Here is a 16,565-nt window from a genome sequence, read left to right on the forward strand (position 1 = left end):
TGTATATATATATATATATATATATATATATATATATATATATATATATATATATATATATATATATATATATATATGTGTGTGTGTGTGTGTGTATGAGGGTAAATGTTTGAAAGGCGTCAAGACGTCAGCTAGGCGCACCGGCAAAAGTTTAGATAACTCTGCTTAGAGTAACTCAAAGTTGATACAATTTTGCCGCCTATGGTGTGAAATAAAGAAAATGTATAAGTCCTGTAACACCACAAGACGTCATATTATGAGATGTTTTGTAATGTTATGATATGTCAAGTTATGTAATCAAAGTGTCATGAATTGTCATTTCATGTTTAGAGTTGTTTTGTAATGTGGTGATGTGTCCTGTTATATAATCAAAGGTCATTACATGTCAAGAATTGTCATGTCATGTTATGGGATGTCATGTCATCAGATGACACGTGACGGGTGTCGGGCGGTACCGTGTGATACCTGTGTGGTAGCGCCACTGTAGGACACACAGCCTGCAGTTCAAGTCCTGGGGTAGCTGCACCTGCACGTCAAAGGTCTTCGCCACCCCGGGGGTTAGTTGGTACTTGGTGCCCGACCCGTCCGCCATCTGCACGGGGTAAAGGTCAAGGCAAGCCTGGGTCGTCTTGACCGTGGCACTGTTGGTGGGGCAAAGCTTGAACTCAAAATACCCTGCAATCAAATTAATTAATTAATTAATTAGTGGTAGTTCAAATTCAAAAAGATAAATAACCAAAGGAATATGGACATTGTACTGACAGATCAAATTTGTTTACATCCTATTTGTCGGGTATTATTTGATTATTATTCTTATCCCGGATATATGACGCTCGATAGCTGGGGACAGCAACCTAAATAGATTAGAAACTCCAAAAGTAAACAACTGCTGCCTTGCAGTTAGATCTAGTACGTGGGCAGTAAAAGGCTATGGAAACATCCAGTAAAAAAAGGTAGGCTGAAGTCAGGGTCAACGGGCTAAATAGCGCTCAAGAAGTTGACATGTAATATTAAATTTGTGTTGTATGAAATCCCCTATAGTATTATAATTAATAACGAAGAAGAATACGAATCATTGTAATACTTAGTAATAAAAATAGTTATACCAACGCTACTAATATTAAACTTTATAGTTAATTAGGCTCAGTGGCGTAGCGAGGTCGGGTGTCACCCAGTGCGACACTTAATGGTGTCACCCCCCCCCCCCCCCCGAGGCGTAGCGACCCTTCCCGGGGACAAACTTTCAAATTTTCAATTTGCACCCCCCCCCCTCAAATTTTCGATTTTGCACCCCCCCCCCAAACTTTCGATTTGCACCCCCCTCAAGTTTTCGATTTGCACTCCCCCCACCCCTCAAACTTTCAATTTGCACCCCCTCAAGTATTTCTCTATATTTTTTGTGCCTTGGTGCCACCCCCCTAAATGGTGTCACCCGGTGCGGTCCGCACCCCCTACCCCGCCCCCCCTCGCTACGCCCTTGATTAGGCTTAGTGTAAAACCTGGAGCCATAACATTGAGGACGGCACATGAAAGACATGGTAATTATTGGGACTGTTAAAAAAGTAACTCGTCTGTAAAAATTTTTTTTTTACAAATTCTACAAGCACTCTCTTTATCTAACACTCTCTTGAGAGAATAAAGCCAGTTATTTTTATTGAGGTCTACATATATCCATAGGTCTAAAATTACAGAGCGATCTATAGTAAATCTATACTGTTAAAATCTCTAAAGTGCTCTGAGTAATATTAACTTGATATATATATATATATATATATATATATATATATATATATATATATATATATATATATATATATATATATATATATATATATATATATATATATATATATATATATATTAGACAGTCAAAGAAAAAGTCTAAACCTTTGTGATTGGCTGTTATGTTCACTCGAAATGTTGCTGTCTGCCCTTGATGGTATGTTCGTGTAATGATCCCTGTGGCGTATTTCCCGCCTTCCTCGTTGTCTCGCACCCCATCGTAGGGGTCGCCACATACGCCACACTTGTAGCCTTGCTCTACTTGATGCTAGACTGACATACACTTGACATTATACATACAGTTATATATATATATATATATATATATATATATATATATATATATATATATATATATATATATATATATATATATATATATATATATATATATATATAGTAGAGCTGATAAAAGGATAAAAGAACTTAGGTATGGCCCACAAAGGGGTGGCCCACAAATAACGTCACAGCTTGTTTGGCCAACCTTCTTACTCCATCGTCATACATCTGCGCAATAGGTCAGACCCCCTTCAAAGCATCTCCAGAATTAGATACTTTTTTTTATTACACTTTACAGACTGTCTTTAAAAATGCGACTGAACTTCTAAAATGTATTGTTTAAAACATTTTATTTCTATTAATTGTGCAAATGTGTGAAATCATCCAGAATCGTCTCAAACTTTGACACTCATCCCCGTCTCTCCCTCAGGAGTGTGATTTCATTACTTGGAGCAGAGTGTCTTCCAGGCATCTCTTCGGAAAAAGTCTACCGCTTCCCCCCCCCCCCCGAACGAAATGAAATTGATATAGAAAAGGTATACTTTTAACAGTGACCGCCCCCCCCCCCTCGAAGAAAGTCTACCGCCCCTCTTCCCCCCCCCCCCGAAAATTTCAAGTCCCCCCCCCCCCGGAAAAAAAGTATGGAGTGTTTCTTTTAGATATTCCCTTCGATGAGGGGGTACATCCACCGTCTACCTCCCCCCTGGGAACCTAATCGAATTTATATAGAAAATACATACTTTTATCAGCGCCCCCCCCCCCCCCACCTTCCCCCGGAAAATTTATTTAGTCCGCCCGTTCCCCTGAATGACCTATATGAGGTGCACAAGGTTTATGCTTTATCTCAAATTAAGTCGCAACCTTAAGTTTAGTTTAAAGACAGGATAACCTTTACTACTATATGATAGTCTCCCTTAAGACAAAGAAAGTCTCATAGTGGTTATTAAACATGTGCTTGTGAAGATTCCCTTTAAGGAATACATAATCTCATACGCATCACGTATAAAAAAAATAAATAAAATAAAAAATGATATTTTTAAACAATTTCTCGAGATCCGGTTAAAATATTTCTCAAAATTCAGTGTATATGTATGAAAAAAAAAATTGTAAGAACATTTTTATTTGGAAAAAGATTTGAAGGACATAATTAAGTGATTACATTCATTCTCAATCTAATGATTTAGCACACTTAGAGTGCATACATATAGAATGTTCTATGCTAGAGCATTTAACAGCCGGCTATGCACTACTGAACAATATGCATTGGCAAACGGAATTTTTTACTGTCATTCAAACTTCAAGAATTGTACGGGGTTAAGATGCGTAGGTAGGCATTAGGAACACAGAAGCACCCTGTCATAATATAGACACACACGCAGACACACAGAGACACCTACCGACACACATTTGTGTATTCAATATAAGGAATTATCAATTTTAAGAGCGTAAAATGTTTATAGACTGCTGACCCGATAGTTTCGAGTTCGAATCCGGGTTCAATTAAGTACGACGTCCCTGTTTCCACCCAGCTCTGATGGGTACCTAACTCACGTTTGGGAAAGTAAAGGCAGCTGGGCAAAGTGCTGACTACATTATCCTTGTATATGCCGAGGTCAAGAAACATATGAACTCCACTTCATCTACCAAATGGATCGTTAAGTCTAAAGAGGAATCTTTACTTTTAAAATGTTTGTAGAGAAGACACATTTTGAAATAGTAGACCGAAAGTGACACACTCACTGTTGACAATAGCTGTAACTAAACGCGAAACAACATTTGTAAGTAAACGTTTTACTTAATTATATAAATAAAGATTTTAGGTGAAGTGTGTGGATGAAGTAGAGTTATCCTGTTTGTGTACACTAAAATGATTCAGGTACCCACCAGAGAACCCGGGATCCCAACGTAAGACTTAGTAGTCATTCACCGTCCCATAATGAGATTTTATTAGACTAGTACATGTTAAATTTAAAACATGTTACTACTATAAGGGCTCTCGCGATTGTAATTCACAGTATCCAACTTTCGTTCCTTTTAAAAAAATAAAATAAACTGCACGAAAGCCTCGAGTTCGGATTGCTAGCTAGAATCGTGGGACATCCCTCAGTCCATACGCTCAGTTAGGGAAAGTAAAGGTAGCTGGGCATATAACTAACCACAACATCCTTGTATGTGATGAATTCTCATACACGGATTAACCATACGTAATCAGCCTATTGACCGCCATGTCTGAAAAGATTACAAGATTAATATTTAGGACATTTAACGGACGGCGTGATTTAGCGGTAGAGCGCTAGACTGCTATCACGAAAGTCTCGAGTTCAAATCCGGGTTCAAGTCAGTAGAACGTCCCTGTTACCAGTCAGCTCTGATGGGTACCTAACTCACGTTAGGGAAAGTAAAGTCGACTGGGCAGTCTGATCACCATAACCTATAATAAGCACACAGATACACACTTATATACAATATAACGAATTAACAATTTTAAGAATCCGGGTTCAAGTTAGTGGAACGTTCCTGAGTCCACCCAACTATGATGGGTATCTAACTCACGTTAGGGAAAGTAAAGGCGGCTGGTCGTTGTACTGACCCAGGGGCGTAGCGAGGGGGGGGGGGGGGGCGGGGGGTGCGGACCGCACCGGGTGACACCATTTCGGGGGGTGACACCAAGGCAAAAAATAGCAAAATATATAGAGAAAAACTCGAGGGGGGGGTGCAAATCGAAAGTTTGAGGGGGGGGGTGCAAAACGAAAACTTGAGGGGGGGGGGGGTGCAAATCGAAAGTTTGAGGGGGGGGGGGTTGCAAATCGAAAATTTGAAAGTTTGTCCCTGGGAAGGGTTTCTATGCCTCTGGGGAGGTGACACCATTAAGTGCCGCACCGGGTGACACCCGACCTCGCTACGCCACTGTACTGACCACATTATCCCTTTATATACCGAGGTCAAGAAACCTATGAACTCTACTTCATCTGCCCAATGGATCTTTAGTCTAAAGAGGAATCTTTACTTTTAAAATGTTTGTAGATAAGACACGATTTTGAAATAGTAGACAGATACATTTTACTTCATCTGCCCCGTGTGTCTTGGGCACGAACGGGAATACAAACTAGTACATTTAAACAACAGAATCGTACAGCAAATCCTCCACAGAAGAGCTCGTTGTCCTGGTAATTGACGGGCGTCGGGTAGCCTAGTCTCCACATCGAGCTGCGGCTAGGGGGGTCAGCTAGTAGCCCGTGACTGGAGACAGGGTGTGTCCAGAACAAGGTACTACACACGGACAGGAGCACGGCACCAGTAGACCACAGCATGGTGCGTCTTCGACTGCTGGAAAGGAAATGATCGATTTGAGGATTTTTAAAGAAAATTAAGAACATGTAAAGAAAATCAATAAGACTAATTCGTACATTGTGGCGAATCTATGGGTGTGGTAGGTGGGGTTCACTCCCGGTGTCTTTCAGACTTTTGTATCGGGGGGGGGGGGGGGTCACTTCAAACTTTCAGGGGGGTGGAGGGGAAATGATACAAGTTTTTAAAGTATATTGTCTATTCTATTCTATATACATTCTATTTCGTTGCCCCCCACCCCACTCCCGAAGATATGCCTGAAAGAGACGCTGGTTCTCACACGGTGGCTCTATAACATAGTCACGTGGTACTTTTATACAATATTTTATCATAAAGATTATATATATATATATATATATATATATATATATATATATATATATATATATATATATATATATATATATATATATATATATATACATATATATATATATATATATATATATATATATATATATATATATATATATATATATATATATATATATATATATATATATATATATATATATATATATATAATTATGAGTGTGTGTGTGTGTTTGTGTGTGTGTCGGCCTTCATAGGTCTATAATTTAAATATACACCGCATACGCGTACATGTATGTGTATAAGATTAAATCACTGTTAACTTAATAGTAACAATGTTTATCTATAGTTTATTAATAATACAGTTGGAAGTAGCACTGTTTTCTCTTCAGTTAACCCGTTTACGTCATGGTGTCACCCCACACCCTTGTAATAATTAATACTTAAAAGATTATTTAACTGTAATTAATCATTAATGGAACAGACACAAAGCATTTTTCTTCTGTAAATTTTGCAATTTTTTTGCCATGGTGTCACCCCCCCCCCCCTAAATGGTGTCACCGGTGCGGTCCGCACACCCGCCCCGCCAACGCTACGCCTCTGATTTTGCCTACCCTGGCCTATAGAAAATCACGGGAACTCGTTAAAAATCATTCTAGACAATGAAACCTATGTGTTGACAAAAAAAAATATAATAAAATTGTATCTAATATATAAAGCTCAGTTCTGTATGTAACGCATTTGTATATCGTTGGAATTGTACGAATTTAAAAGTTAGAAAATTATCGTGCGCATTTGTCTAAATTTATGAGCTAAAAAATTACCATTGAAAGTGTTGGGAAATAATTTTCATTTTTCAAATTACAGTAATAATTGTCGGCGTGTTCATGAAACACAAGTTTTAAAAAAAATATCATCTTTTACAAAAATTCTAATTATGTCTTTATTTAGTCCTATAGCACTTACTTCCCTTTGATAAATTAGGAAAAACGCAATTACTTCCCTTTATAAAATCATTGCATTAGTCGAAAATAATTTACTTTTTAATTACTTTGTTTTGGTGTTGGGAAAAAAAAATAATTACATAATTAGCGGGGATTGATCAAGTGCAAATGTTGTAGGTATTTTACGGATAAGCTTGGAGTATTAAAATTGTTTATTAAATTGAAACAGGCGCGTTCGTTTAAGTGAGTGCAAAAGACTGTGAATAACTTGGGGTACTATAGTCGTTCATTAAGCTAAAACAGGTGATTCCGCCCCGGGCGTTTATGTTCGCGTTAGTGTTTTCTTTGTGTTTAGGTGGGTTTGCGTTAGTGGTTGCGTTTTGATTTGGTTCGTTTTTGTTCTTTTTTTTTTCGTTTTTGTTTGTGTTTTTTTTGTTTGGTTTGTATTTGTGTTTTTGGTTGGTTTTGCGTTTGGATTTGGTTTGTTTTCGTTTGCTTTTTTCGTTGATTTTTTTTGTTGGTATTGGTGTTTGTGGTTGGGTTTGTTGTTAGGTTTTTGTTTTCGTTTGCTTTTTTGTTTGTTTTTTCTTTGTGTTTGTATTGGTGTTTGTGGTTGTGGTTGGGTTTGTTGTTAGGTTTTTGTTTTCGTTTGTATTTGTAATTGTGTTAGCGTTATGTTTGCGTTTTGTTGTTTTGGTTGGTTGTGGTTTGGGTGGGCAATGCCGGGTTTATGATGATTACTAAACACACAGGTAATGGTCTTTAACAGAAAGGTTTTTCACAGAAGCCAGAGCAGGGCCTGGCCGGGACGGCTAGTCTAATATATAAAGCTCAGATCTGTATGTAATGCATTTGTATGTCGTTGGAATTGTACGAATTTAAGTGTTAGAAAATTAGCGTGCGCATTTGTCTAAATTTATGAGCTAAAAAATTACTATTGAAAGTGTTGGGAAATAATTTTCATTTTTCAAATTACAGTAATAATTGTCGGCGTGTTCATTAAACACAAGTTTTAAAAAAAATATCATCTTTTACAAAAATTCTAATTATGTCTTTATTTAGTCCTATAGCACTTACTTCCCTTTGATAAATTAGGAAAAACACAATTACTTCCCTTTATAAAACCATTGCATTCCGTGAAAATAATTTACTTTTTAATTACTTTGTTTTGGTGTTGGGAAAAAAATAATTACATAATTAGCGGGGATTGATCAAGTGCAAATGTTGTAGGTATTTTACGGATAAGCTTGGAGTATTAAAATTGTTTATTAAATTGAAACAGGCGCGTTCGTTTAAGTGAGTGCAAAAGACTATGAATAAGTTGGGGTACTATAGTCGTTTATTAAGCTAAAACAGGTGATTCCGCCCCGGGCGTTTATGTTCGCGTTAGTGTTTTCTTTGTGTTTAGGTGGGTTTGCGTTAGTGGTTGCGTTTTAATTTGGTTCGTTTTTGTTCTTTCTTTTTTCGTTTTTGTTTGTGTTTTTTTTTGTTTGGGTTTGTATTTGTGTTTTTGGTTGGTTTTCCGTTTGGATTTGGTTTTTTTTCGTTTGCTTTTTTCGTTGATTTTTTTTTTTGTTGGTATTGGTGTTTGTGGTTGGGTTTGTTGTTAGGTTTTTGTTTTCGTTTGCTTTTTTGTTTGTTTTTTCTTTGTGTTTGTATTGGTGTTTGTGGGTGTGGTTGTGTTTGTTGTTAAGTTTTTGTTTTCGTTTGTATTTGTAATTGTGTTAGCGTTATGTTTGCGTTTTGTTGTTTTGGTTTTGGTTGGTTGTGGTTTGGGTGGGCAATGCCGGGTTTATGATGATTACTAAACACACAGGTAATGGTCTTTAACAGAAAGGTTTTTCACAGAAGCCAGAGCAGGGCCTGGCCGGGACGGCTAGTATAGTATATACATTTATACGCGTATAATCTGTGATAATCCACTCACCTAAAACTGAATCTGGAACAGGAAATACCACCTTCAGTGAACACATCCCATAATCACAGAGCTGCTGTCCATTTTGTGTGTCTACCTGTTCATTGGGTGCCTGAATTCAGTCTTCTGGTTAAGTTCAGCCAAGTGTAACCCCTTCGCCCCTTCCCTCCCCCCCCCCCACACACACCTCCACACGAAATTCAAGGGCTGGATTAAAATCGTAACGGAGATACCTCTATCCTAACTTAACCACTGTAGGCCTGTATTTTTTTATCGTTGATCTTTGTCTAAGAATTAATCTTGTCGCATAATTTTTCAATATTTTTTACAATATACTTTTCAGTTTTATCTGGATTTAATTTATAAAAAGATCTATAAATAGGTTTAATTTCTTTTTATTTTATTTTATAGTACAGGTATAAAAAACTTGATAATCATTTTTCATCTAATTAATGATGTCTGCCTTCTGCTTTTGGAGATTAACGTTTTGCACACATTTAATATGTAGTCAGTGTAATGATCTTTTAAGCTTCTGCACCTATAAATTATTCTGTTTTAGAAGGATTTTTTTACAGTTAGTTTTTTAGTGAAATTTCTAACTTAAACAACGGCTTAACTATCATTACACACCCACACCCACAATATATATATATATATATATATATATATATATATATATATATATATATATATATATATATATATATATATATATATATCATAGATCTACGATAATGCCCGATACACACTTGCCCAAATAGACGTTTGCCGGATCTGAACGTATGCCCTAATTATACTTTGGACCGTTACTGGATTGTGTCACATGCCCCAAAGCCATTAACCCGTCATGCTCGAAGGCCCGTTGCCCGAAAACAAATCAATTAATTTTTAAATTGAGACATAAAAATAAACACCAAAAAATTGAAAACAAAATTCTTGAAAAATAATTATATTACAAAATACATAGTCTCAAAAAAAAATTTAAAAAATTATATATATTCTAAATGTAAAAATATCAAAATATTACAAACATTTTTATATACATCAAAGTGGTAAACATCTTGTTTTAAAATCGACAGAAAAAAAATGAATTTGAACATACATTCCCTGACATGTTAAAATTATTACCTGAAACGTAATGTTGTGTAAATGCTAAGTTAACAGATTTTTAAAAATACCTCGAGGGTACTAATGTAAAATACAATAAGATACGAACTAAATGTATTTTGTATATCGATTGGTACAATCCTTTTAAATTGTTTCTAATCGATCTTTGCAAACTAAACCTTTACTGCAAATGTAGTTCCCTTCAAAGTAGCAGAGCTTCTTTCAGGCACCTCTTCGGGGGTGGGGGAGGGTAGGGGCTCTGCTACCCCCGAAGAACGTCTATCCCCCCGAACGAAATAGAATTTATAATGAAAATATATACCCCCATGTAATATTTAGTTCGCCTCCCCCATCCTCTCTAAAATTTAGGGATGAAGAAAAAAGTCTGAAAGAAACACCGAGCACATTTTATATATACGATGCTATCCTTTCCAAAAGTGAGTTTAGCGTGTAGGGTAATGTAGGCGGTGACCTTAACATTCATTCAGGAAGTTGTAACATATTTATTACACGGTGTCTGAGGCCGTAAACTTAACATTTCAACGGAGTCTTTTGATAAATGTTTTTAGTACCTTGTTTAGCCGTCGTGTTCAGGTAGTTATATCACAAATATTACCTGATGTCGGCGGTGCGGTGTCTCGCAACACTTAACAAAGACGTTTTCGTTTGATTTGCCTTGCTATGCCAATGTGGTGTGGAGATATTTTCTCAAAAGAATGACGCGCAGTCTAGGCTATGGATTGTAAAAATGTAGTCGCTTATTTTTTTTACAACTTTCCATTCAACGCACGATGGCGTAATAAAGAATTTGACTTTTAAATTAAAGACGATCTGAAATGAAATATAATTTATTTTCGTTTTATAGGAGGAAAGAAAAATATTTTACTTTACACTTTTCACGCTACAATTATTCCTTAACTCCCAAACAAATAGGGGTAAAGGGGGTGGTTATTTTCAAGTAAAGGTGGGATTGAGCTTTGACCCACTAAGTGTGTTAAAATATATTTTCGGACAATTATCCTTTCGGGAAAACGGCCTTCGGGCATTTTGCTTTCGGGTAATCGCCAGATTCGGACAATCGTCCATTCGGGCAAATGGCCTTAGGGAAAATGTGTCTTTTAAACCCAATTTCCGTCTCCCATTATATATATATATATATATATATATATATATATATATATATATATATATATATATATATGTGTGTGTGTGTGTGTGTGAATGTGTGTAGGCATGTATTTATACATATTGGCACTGAACATCGAGACATACTTCAAGCCGTCAAACCACATGCCCATAACCTCTCTACTAACAGTTGAAGCGGAACTTAAAATCTAGAACTCATGGACCCGAACGACCCTTACCTCTGAAGCTACTTGAAAGTTCCCCATTGAGTGCAGTATTCTATTTTTAAACTCCCATTACGAATCGATTTTAATTTAATGTCCGCCCAGTAGTGGAGTAGAGAATAAAATTGTATATTCTGTGAGCTTACTGGATCATTTCATCGAGTTGAATAATGTAAAATTTATTGTCTAAGATTCTTTGATTACTGTACTGCAACGACACGCTAGCAACATAACACTGTGTTGAAGGATACAACTATATATACCAGTATATAGGCCTATACCAATATATATACATATATATAAATAAATATATATATATAAATAAATAAATAAATATATATATATATATATATATATATATATATATATACATATATATATATATATATATATCACTATACATTGCCACTACACATACCAATAGATACACAACTATACATACCACTTTATATAGTACGTATATAACTAGATATACCAATAGATATACCACTAGATATAACACTGGATGTACCACCAGATATGCCACTAGGAATACCACTAGATATACCAGTAGATATACAACTAGATATGGCCACTGTACATTTTGCACTTTTTTGCCTTGGTGTCACTCCTCCCCTTAAATGGTGTCATACGATGCGGCCCGCTCCCGCCCCACCCCGCTACGCCACTACCACTAGATATACCACCAGATATACCACCAGCTTTACCACCAGATATACCACTAGATATACCACTAGATATACCACCAGATATACTTCTAGATATACCACTAGATATACCACTAAATATACCACTAGATATACCACTAGATATAATACTAGTTATAACGCCAATCAGCACTTGGAATGTCTTTATTAGTGTCAGCTTTGAACAGTTATCCATGCTCTAGTGCTAGACTCGTTTTCTCTTGTCTTCTTGTACCGAGTGTTGTGGTTGTTTTAAGTTGTTTTAAGTTCATTTTTGCGAATCGACAACGTTACATATCCTCTGCGATCCTCTACCAAAACTTTTTACGTTAACAAAAAAAGGTATGTGTCACTTCATAATAATTTTTTTTTCAAGGACACACACACACACACCCACACGCACAGACACGCACACGCACACATACACACACACGCAAACGTACACACACACACACAAACACACACACAGACAGACACAAAATAAAAAAAAACGTTGAAAATTTAGGAAAAGTTGGAAAGAATAAAAACTTGTAACCAAACCTCAGTATGGGGCCTCTGTCAGGTTGTAAGGGGCTCGACTGTCTCTTGAGATCTGATTCGTACATGAGTCTACAGAACGTCCCTGTGTCCAGCCAGCGCTGATGGGTACCAGTACTCACATTAGGGAATGTTGGAGGCTGCTAGGCATAGCTGTCCCACCATCCCTTCAAATGCCGAGGTCACAGAAACATACGAAATCTACTTTATTTGCCTTAAGTGTTATTGGTCTAGAAAAGTAATATATATATATATATAATTCTCTTCTGGGAGACGTTAGAAAACAAGCTGTAAGCGGGCCGAGCAGCCCCCTCTTTTCCTCTCTAGGCATATCGCAACCACCCACACACCCACATGGTCTGGTGAGCTGTAGTTCACGCTAAATGTTTACATCGTAGGCCTAGAGCCGGGTTTAGTGACGGCTATTAGGGGCAGATAATTTAGTTTAAAACTATTTTATACTTAGGGGATGTAACTAAGTGGAGGCCGCTTTCACGTGGGTGGGGGTGGGGGTGGGGGGTAGGTTTTGGGGGAAAGGAGGGTTTTAGTGTTTTAAAGAAAATATTTTCAGTGGCAGCATTGGTACTGTCGAATTCACAAATTATGAATTACTGAACAGTAGAAAATAAAACAACTAAATAGCGGCGTATGATACGCCGCGGGTCGGCTCGTTTTAATTATTAAAAAAAAAACAACTCGGCCGAATCAACCATTCATCTATTATCTGACTTCAATCTAAAGGGGGCGAACTCTAGTAGACCAGTTTTTGTGAGCTGCAGCTCAGCTCATGTTAACATCAGGGGAAGAAAGCGAGTACGACGTTACGATTATCTGCCCCTTGTTCGCTGTCAATTATCAAGCATGTAAGGTCTACATAATCTTGTTGTCTCCACTTTTATTATTGATTTTAATACTATTTTACCTGCATTTTTCAAATGATCTAATGCCTAATTAGATAACAAAAATTAGATATTCTTGCATTGTCATCGGAGAGAAATAGACCTGGGAAGCTTGAACTAGATAGCTGCATTAGAAGTAGGTTAAACTGAGTTAAAAAAAAATTGACACGAACCAAAAATGATCAAAAGCGAATAAGCAAACAAACATAAAGTGTGAACTGAATAAAAGCTGGTAGTAAAGTGATAAAGGTTTAACATTGCAGCATTTAATAATGACAGTTAAAAAAATGTTTCTAGACTTCTGATTCAAACTAGTTTTTATTAAGCTTTAATTTAAATATCTTTCTCTAACTGGATGTCGTGTTTCATCCATTATGAACGGAAACTTACGATCTTAATTTCACCAATTCTACCAAATCGATTTGTTTCAAACTTACGGCATTATTCAAGCCCCGACGACAATCATGCACGCTGGCTGCAATTTGGCATAATTAGATCTTTAATTAAGTTTGAAATATTAATTCAATTTTTTGGTATACAGTACGCCTACTAATATAATCTCGCTTTGACACATTGCTGTATTTAATCAGATTTTAATCATGTGATTTTCTTAATACTAAAAGGTAAAAATGAATATGTTTATATAAACGTTTATAATAATTAGCTTTTAAATGCACTACAAGGAATATGAGTCAGAGGCGTAGCGAGGGGGGGGGGGTGCGGATCGCACCGGGTGATACCATTTAGGGGGGTGACACCAAGGCAAAAAATAACAAAATATATAGAGAAAAACTTGAGGGGGGGGGGGGGAGGTGCAAATCGAAAGTTTGAGGGGGGGGGGGGTGCAAATCGAAAATTTGTCCCTGGGAAGGGTCGCTACGCCTCTGGGGGGTGACACCATTAAGTGCCGCACCGGGTGACACCCTACCTCGCTACGCCACTAATATGAGTATCGACTCACTTTAGGGAAACCTAGCGCTGACCATAATATCTCTTCATATGCCGAGGTAATTGAAACATACGAACTTTACTTCATGTGCCATATGGACTCGAACATGAAAGACGGTGATGATAAATAAGTACACAAGGTCATTATGATCCATAATTTGCGAACCACTGCACTAACCATTCCCGAGAAATTAGGTCAGAAATGTCATCGTGATCCTGATAAGCGCTCAAGTGTGACGGGCAATGTTTAGCTCGATTCTCATTGGTCAAGATTGTAGAGCTGGGGATAAAAACATTCATGGGTTTGGAATGAACTTCAGAACGATAAAACATGGACATAAAAGAATTCAAAAGATTACAAATTAATATTTAATGATGGATGCATAGAAAAAAGATGAATAGAAAAAACATCTTTTAATAGATACATTTACAAATCTTCTTGTATCGCATAATACTTTGTATTAGTACATTAATACAGCCACATACTATCTTGTATTAGTTTATAGACACAGCCACATAATATACTGCATCAGTATATAGAAAGGCACATAATGTTTTGTATTAGCATATATATATATATATATATATATATATATATATATGTAACGAGGCTATTTGCCTGTAGTGCCAAATGTTAACGAGTTCTGCTCGACAACGCCAAATGTTACCGAGTCTAACCACTCATTCTACACAACATCGACCACAGTATAGATACTCGAAGACGCAGGTTCGCTATTGATCCTTTTATTACATGAATCAAAGAAATGCTTCACAATAACATAATGAATCAAAAGGAATGCTTCACAATAATAGTCTGAATCAACTGACCCCCAACAGTCCTCACTAGTCTTCATATAACTGAATGCACATGTCTATCGTCCTTCTTAACACAATACGGCTAACCCGTTCAATAACCAACTTGATACTGCCACACTGACTGACTGATCGAGAGAGAGAGAACCAGAGGGGGAACTCAGCCGTCGCCCTCCTATATATCCCCTTTGTATCCGTAATCGTATTCGGTTCTATCATAATCGTAATCGTACTCGATTCTAATCGTTGCATCAGAATGTTAATTACGCCGCTTCTGTCGTACAGTCCGATTTAATAAGCCATCTGCATCCTGTCACATCAAAGTTGACAGACCGTATTATCGTATCGCTTCCCAAGATACTACGCCTTGGCTTTCTGATCGTTATCAGCCAACACCTGCACTGTGACGTCAGACTGTAATACGTTATGTTTCTGGTAACTTCCCCTAGTTACATCCACCCCTGCCTTTTTTTGTGTGTTATCAACCACAAACAACGCTTGGCAGGTGCAGTCCTTCAAAGTCAATCGCACCACCGTAAAAAAAAACAATGTATTGTTCCACTCACTGTCAATGTCGTCACATTCGTATAAGATTGACAGTTATCCCTATTTCACATATCAAATGTGTCTACATCATCTTCCTTAGACACAAAACAGTTCTAGAATTCACATCCACCTTTTTTTCGTCTGGTGCCTTCACCAGTTCACTTTTATGACTTTTTGAACAGTCTGTTCTTATACCAGCGCGACCATGAACGAATTGATGGTTGCTGACAAAAAATTTCGTATTCTTTCTGTTTCTCAAACTTCTCCGCGGACCACTTATCTGATGGTCTACTGTCTCTCTGCTTCTGGGAGGAACGGGATCCTCTTCGTTGCCGTTATCCTCCACTTGTGTATCGCTGTTGTTCTGTTGATGGTGACATGGTTCCGGGATGGGTATGTGAATTTCCGTTATAGTTTCCGGTTCCCTAATTGTCTTGGGTTTCCTTGTGTGTAACTGCTCTTCTTGACTATAACAATATTTCTTTAATTGAGCAATATTCGCCCACCGATCCGGTTTGGCGTGATCGATGGGTCTTATCTTAAAGGGGCCACCTGCTACTTTAGGCATCTCCACGACTTGCCATATCTCCTGTCCCCAGAGATCGTGGATTTTGTTTCTGCCTAACGGGTGGCTACGCAGTAATACCCTGTCGTTCAGTTTGAGTGGCGGGTTCTTTGTCTGTACCGGCGGTTCCCTTCGCCGTGCTTCATGTTCTAGTCTTTCCTGTACTACCCTGTACATTTCTCTAATTCGTCTCATATGTTCATTCACATATTCCAGCGCAGTGTATGAGCCAGTCATACTCTCCTTTTTTCCTAGGAACAAGTCAAGGGGGAGTCGAGCCTCCCGTCCGAACAGCAACATGTGTGGCGAAAAGCCGGTTGTGGCATGGGGGGTGCAGTTGTATAGATATACCAACTCTGGGAGAAAATCAGGCCAACGTTTTTTCTGTTCAGGTTCTAGAGTACGCAGCAAATCATGCATGCTGCGGTTGAACCGCCCGCACTGTCCGTTTCCTTTCGGATTAAATGTGGTTGTTCTAGATTTGTTGATCCCGTAGTGGCTGCACAGTTGGTTAATTACTTCTGACTCAAAGGCC

At 37.6% G+C, this 16,565-nt stretch overlaps 1 protein-coding gene across 1 annotated transcript; it reads right to left on the reverse strand.

Annotated features, from left to right (window-relative positions):
- Window positions 1–465: 465 nt before the first annotated feature.
- On the reverse strand, window positions 466–5,389 carry LOC131929924 (uncharacterized; the record flags this gene model as incomplete). The annotated part of the gene is made up of 3 exons (XM_059286314.1): window positions 5,196–5,389; window positions 1,888–2,050; window positions 466–675 (listed from the first exon to the last, which is right to left on the reverse strand). Coding segments are annotated over exons 1-3 (550 nt in total), but the record flags the coding sequence as incomplete, so codon positions are not given.
- Window positions 5,390–16,565: the final 11,176 nt, after the last annotated feature.

The sequence above is a fragment of the Physella acuta genome, unplaced genomic scaffold (genome assembly GCF_028476545.2).
Source record: "Physella acuta isolate Inbredline_101_S28 unplaced genomic scaffold, ASM2847654v3 ptg001696l, whole genome shotgun sequence".
Taxonomy (NCBI): domain Eukaryota; kingdom Metazoa; phylum Mollusca; class Gastropoda; family Physidae; genus Physella; species Physella acuta.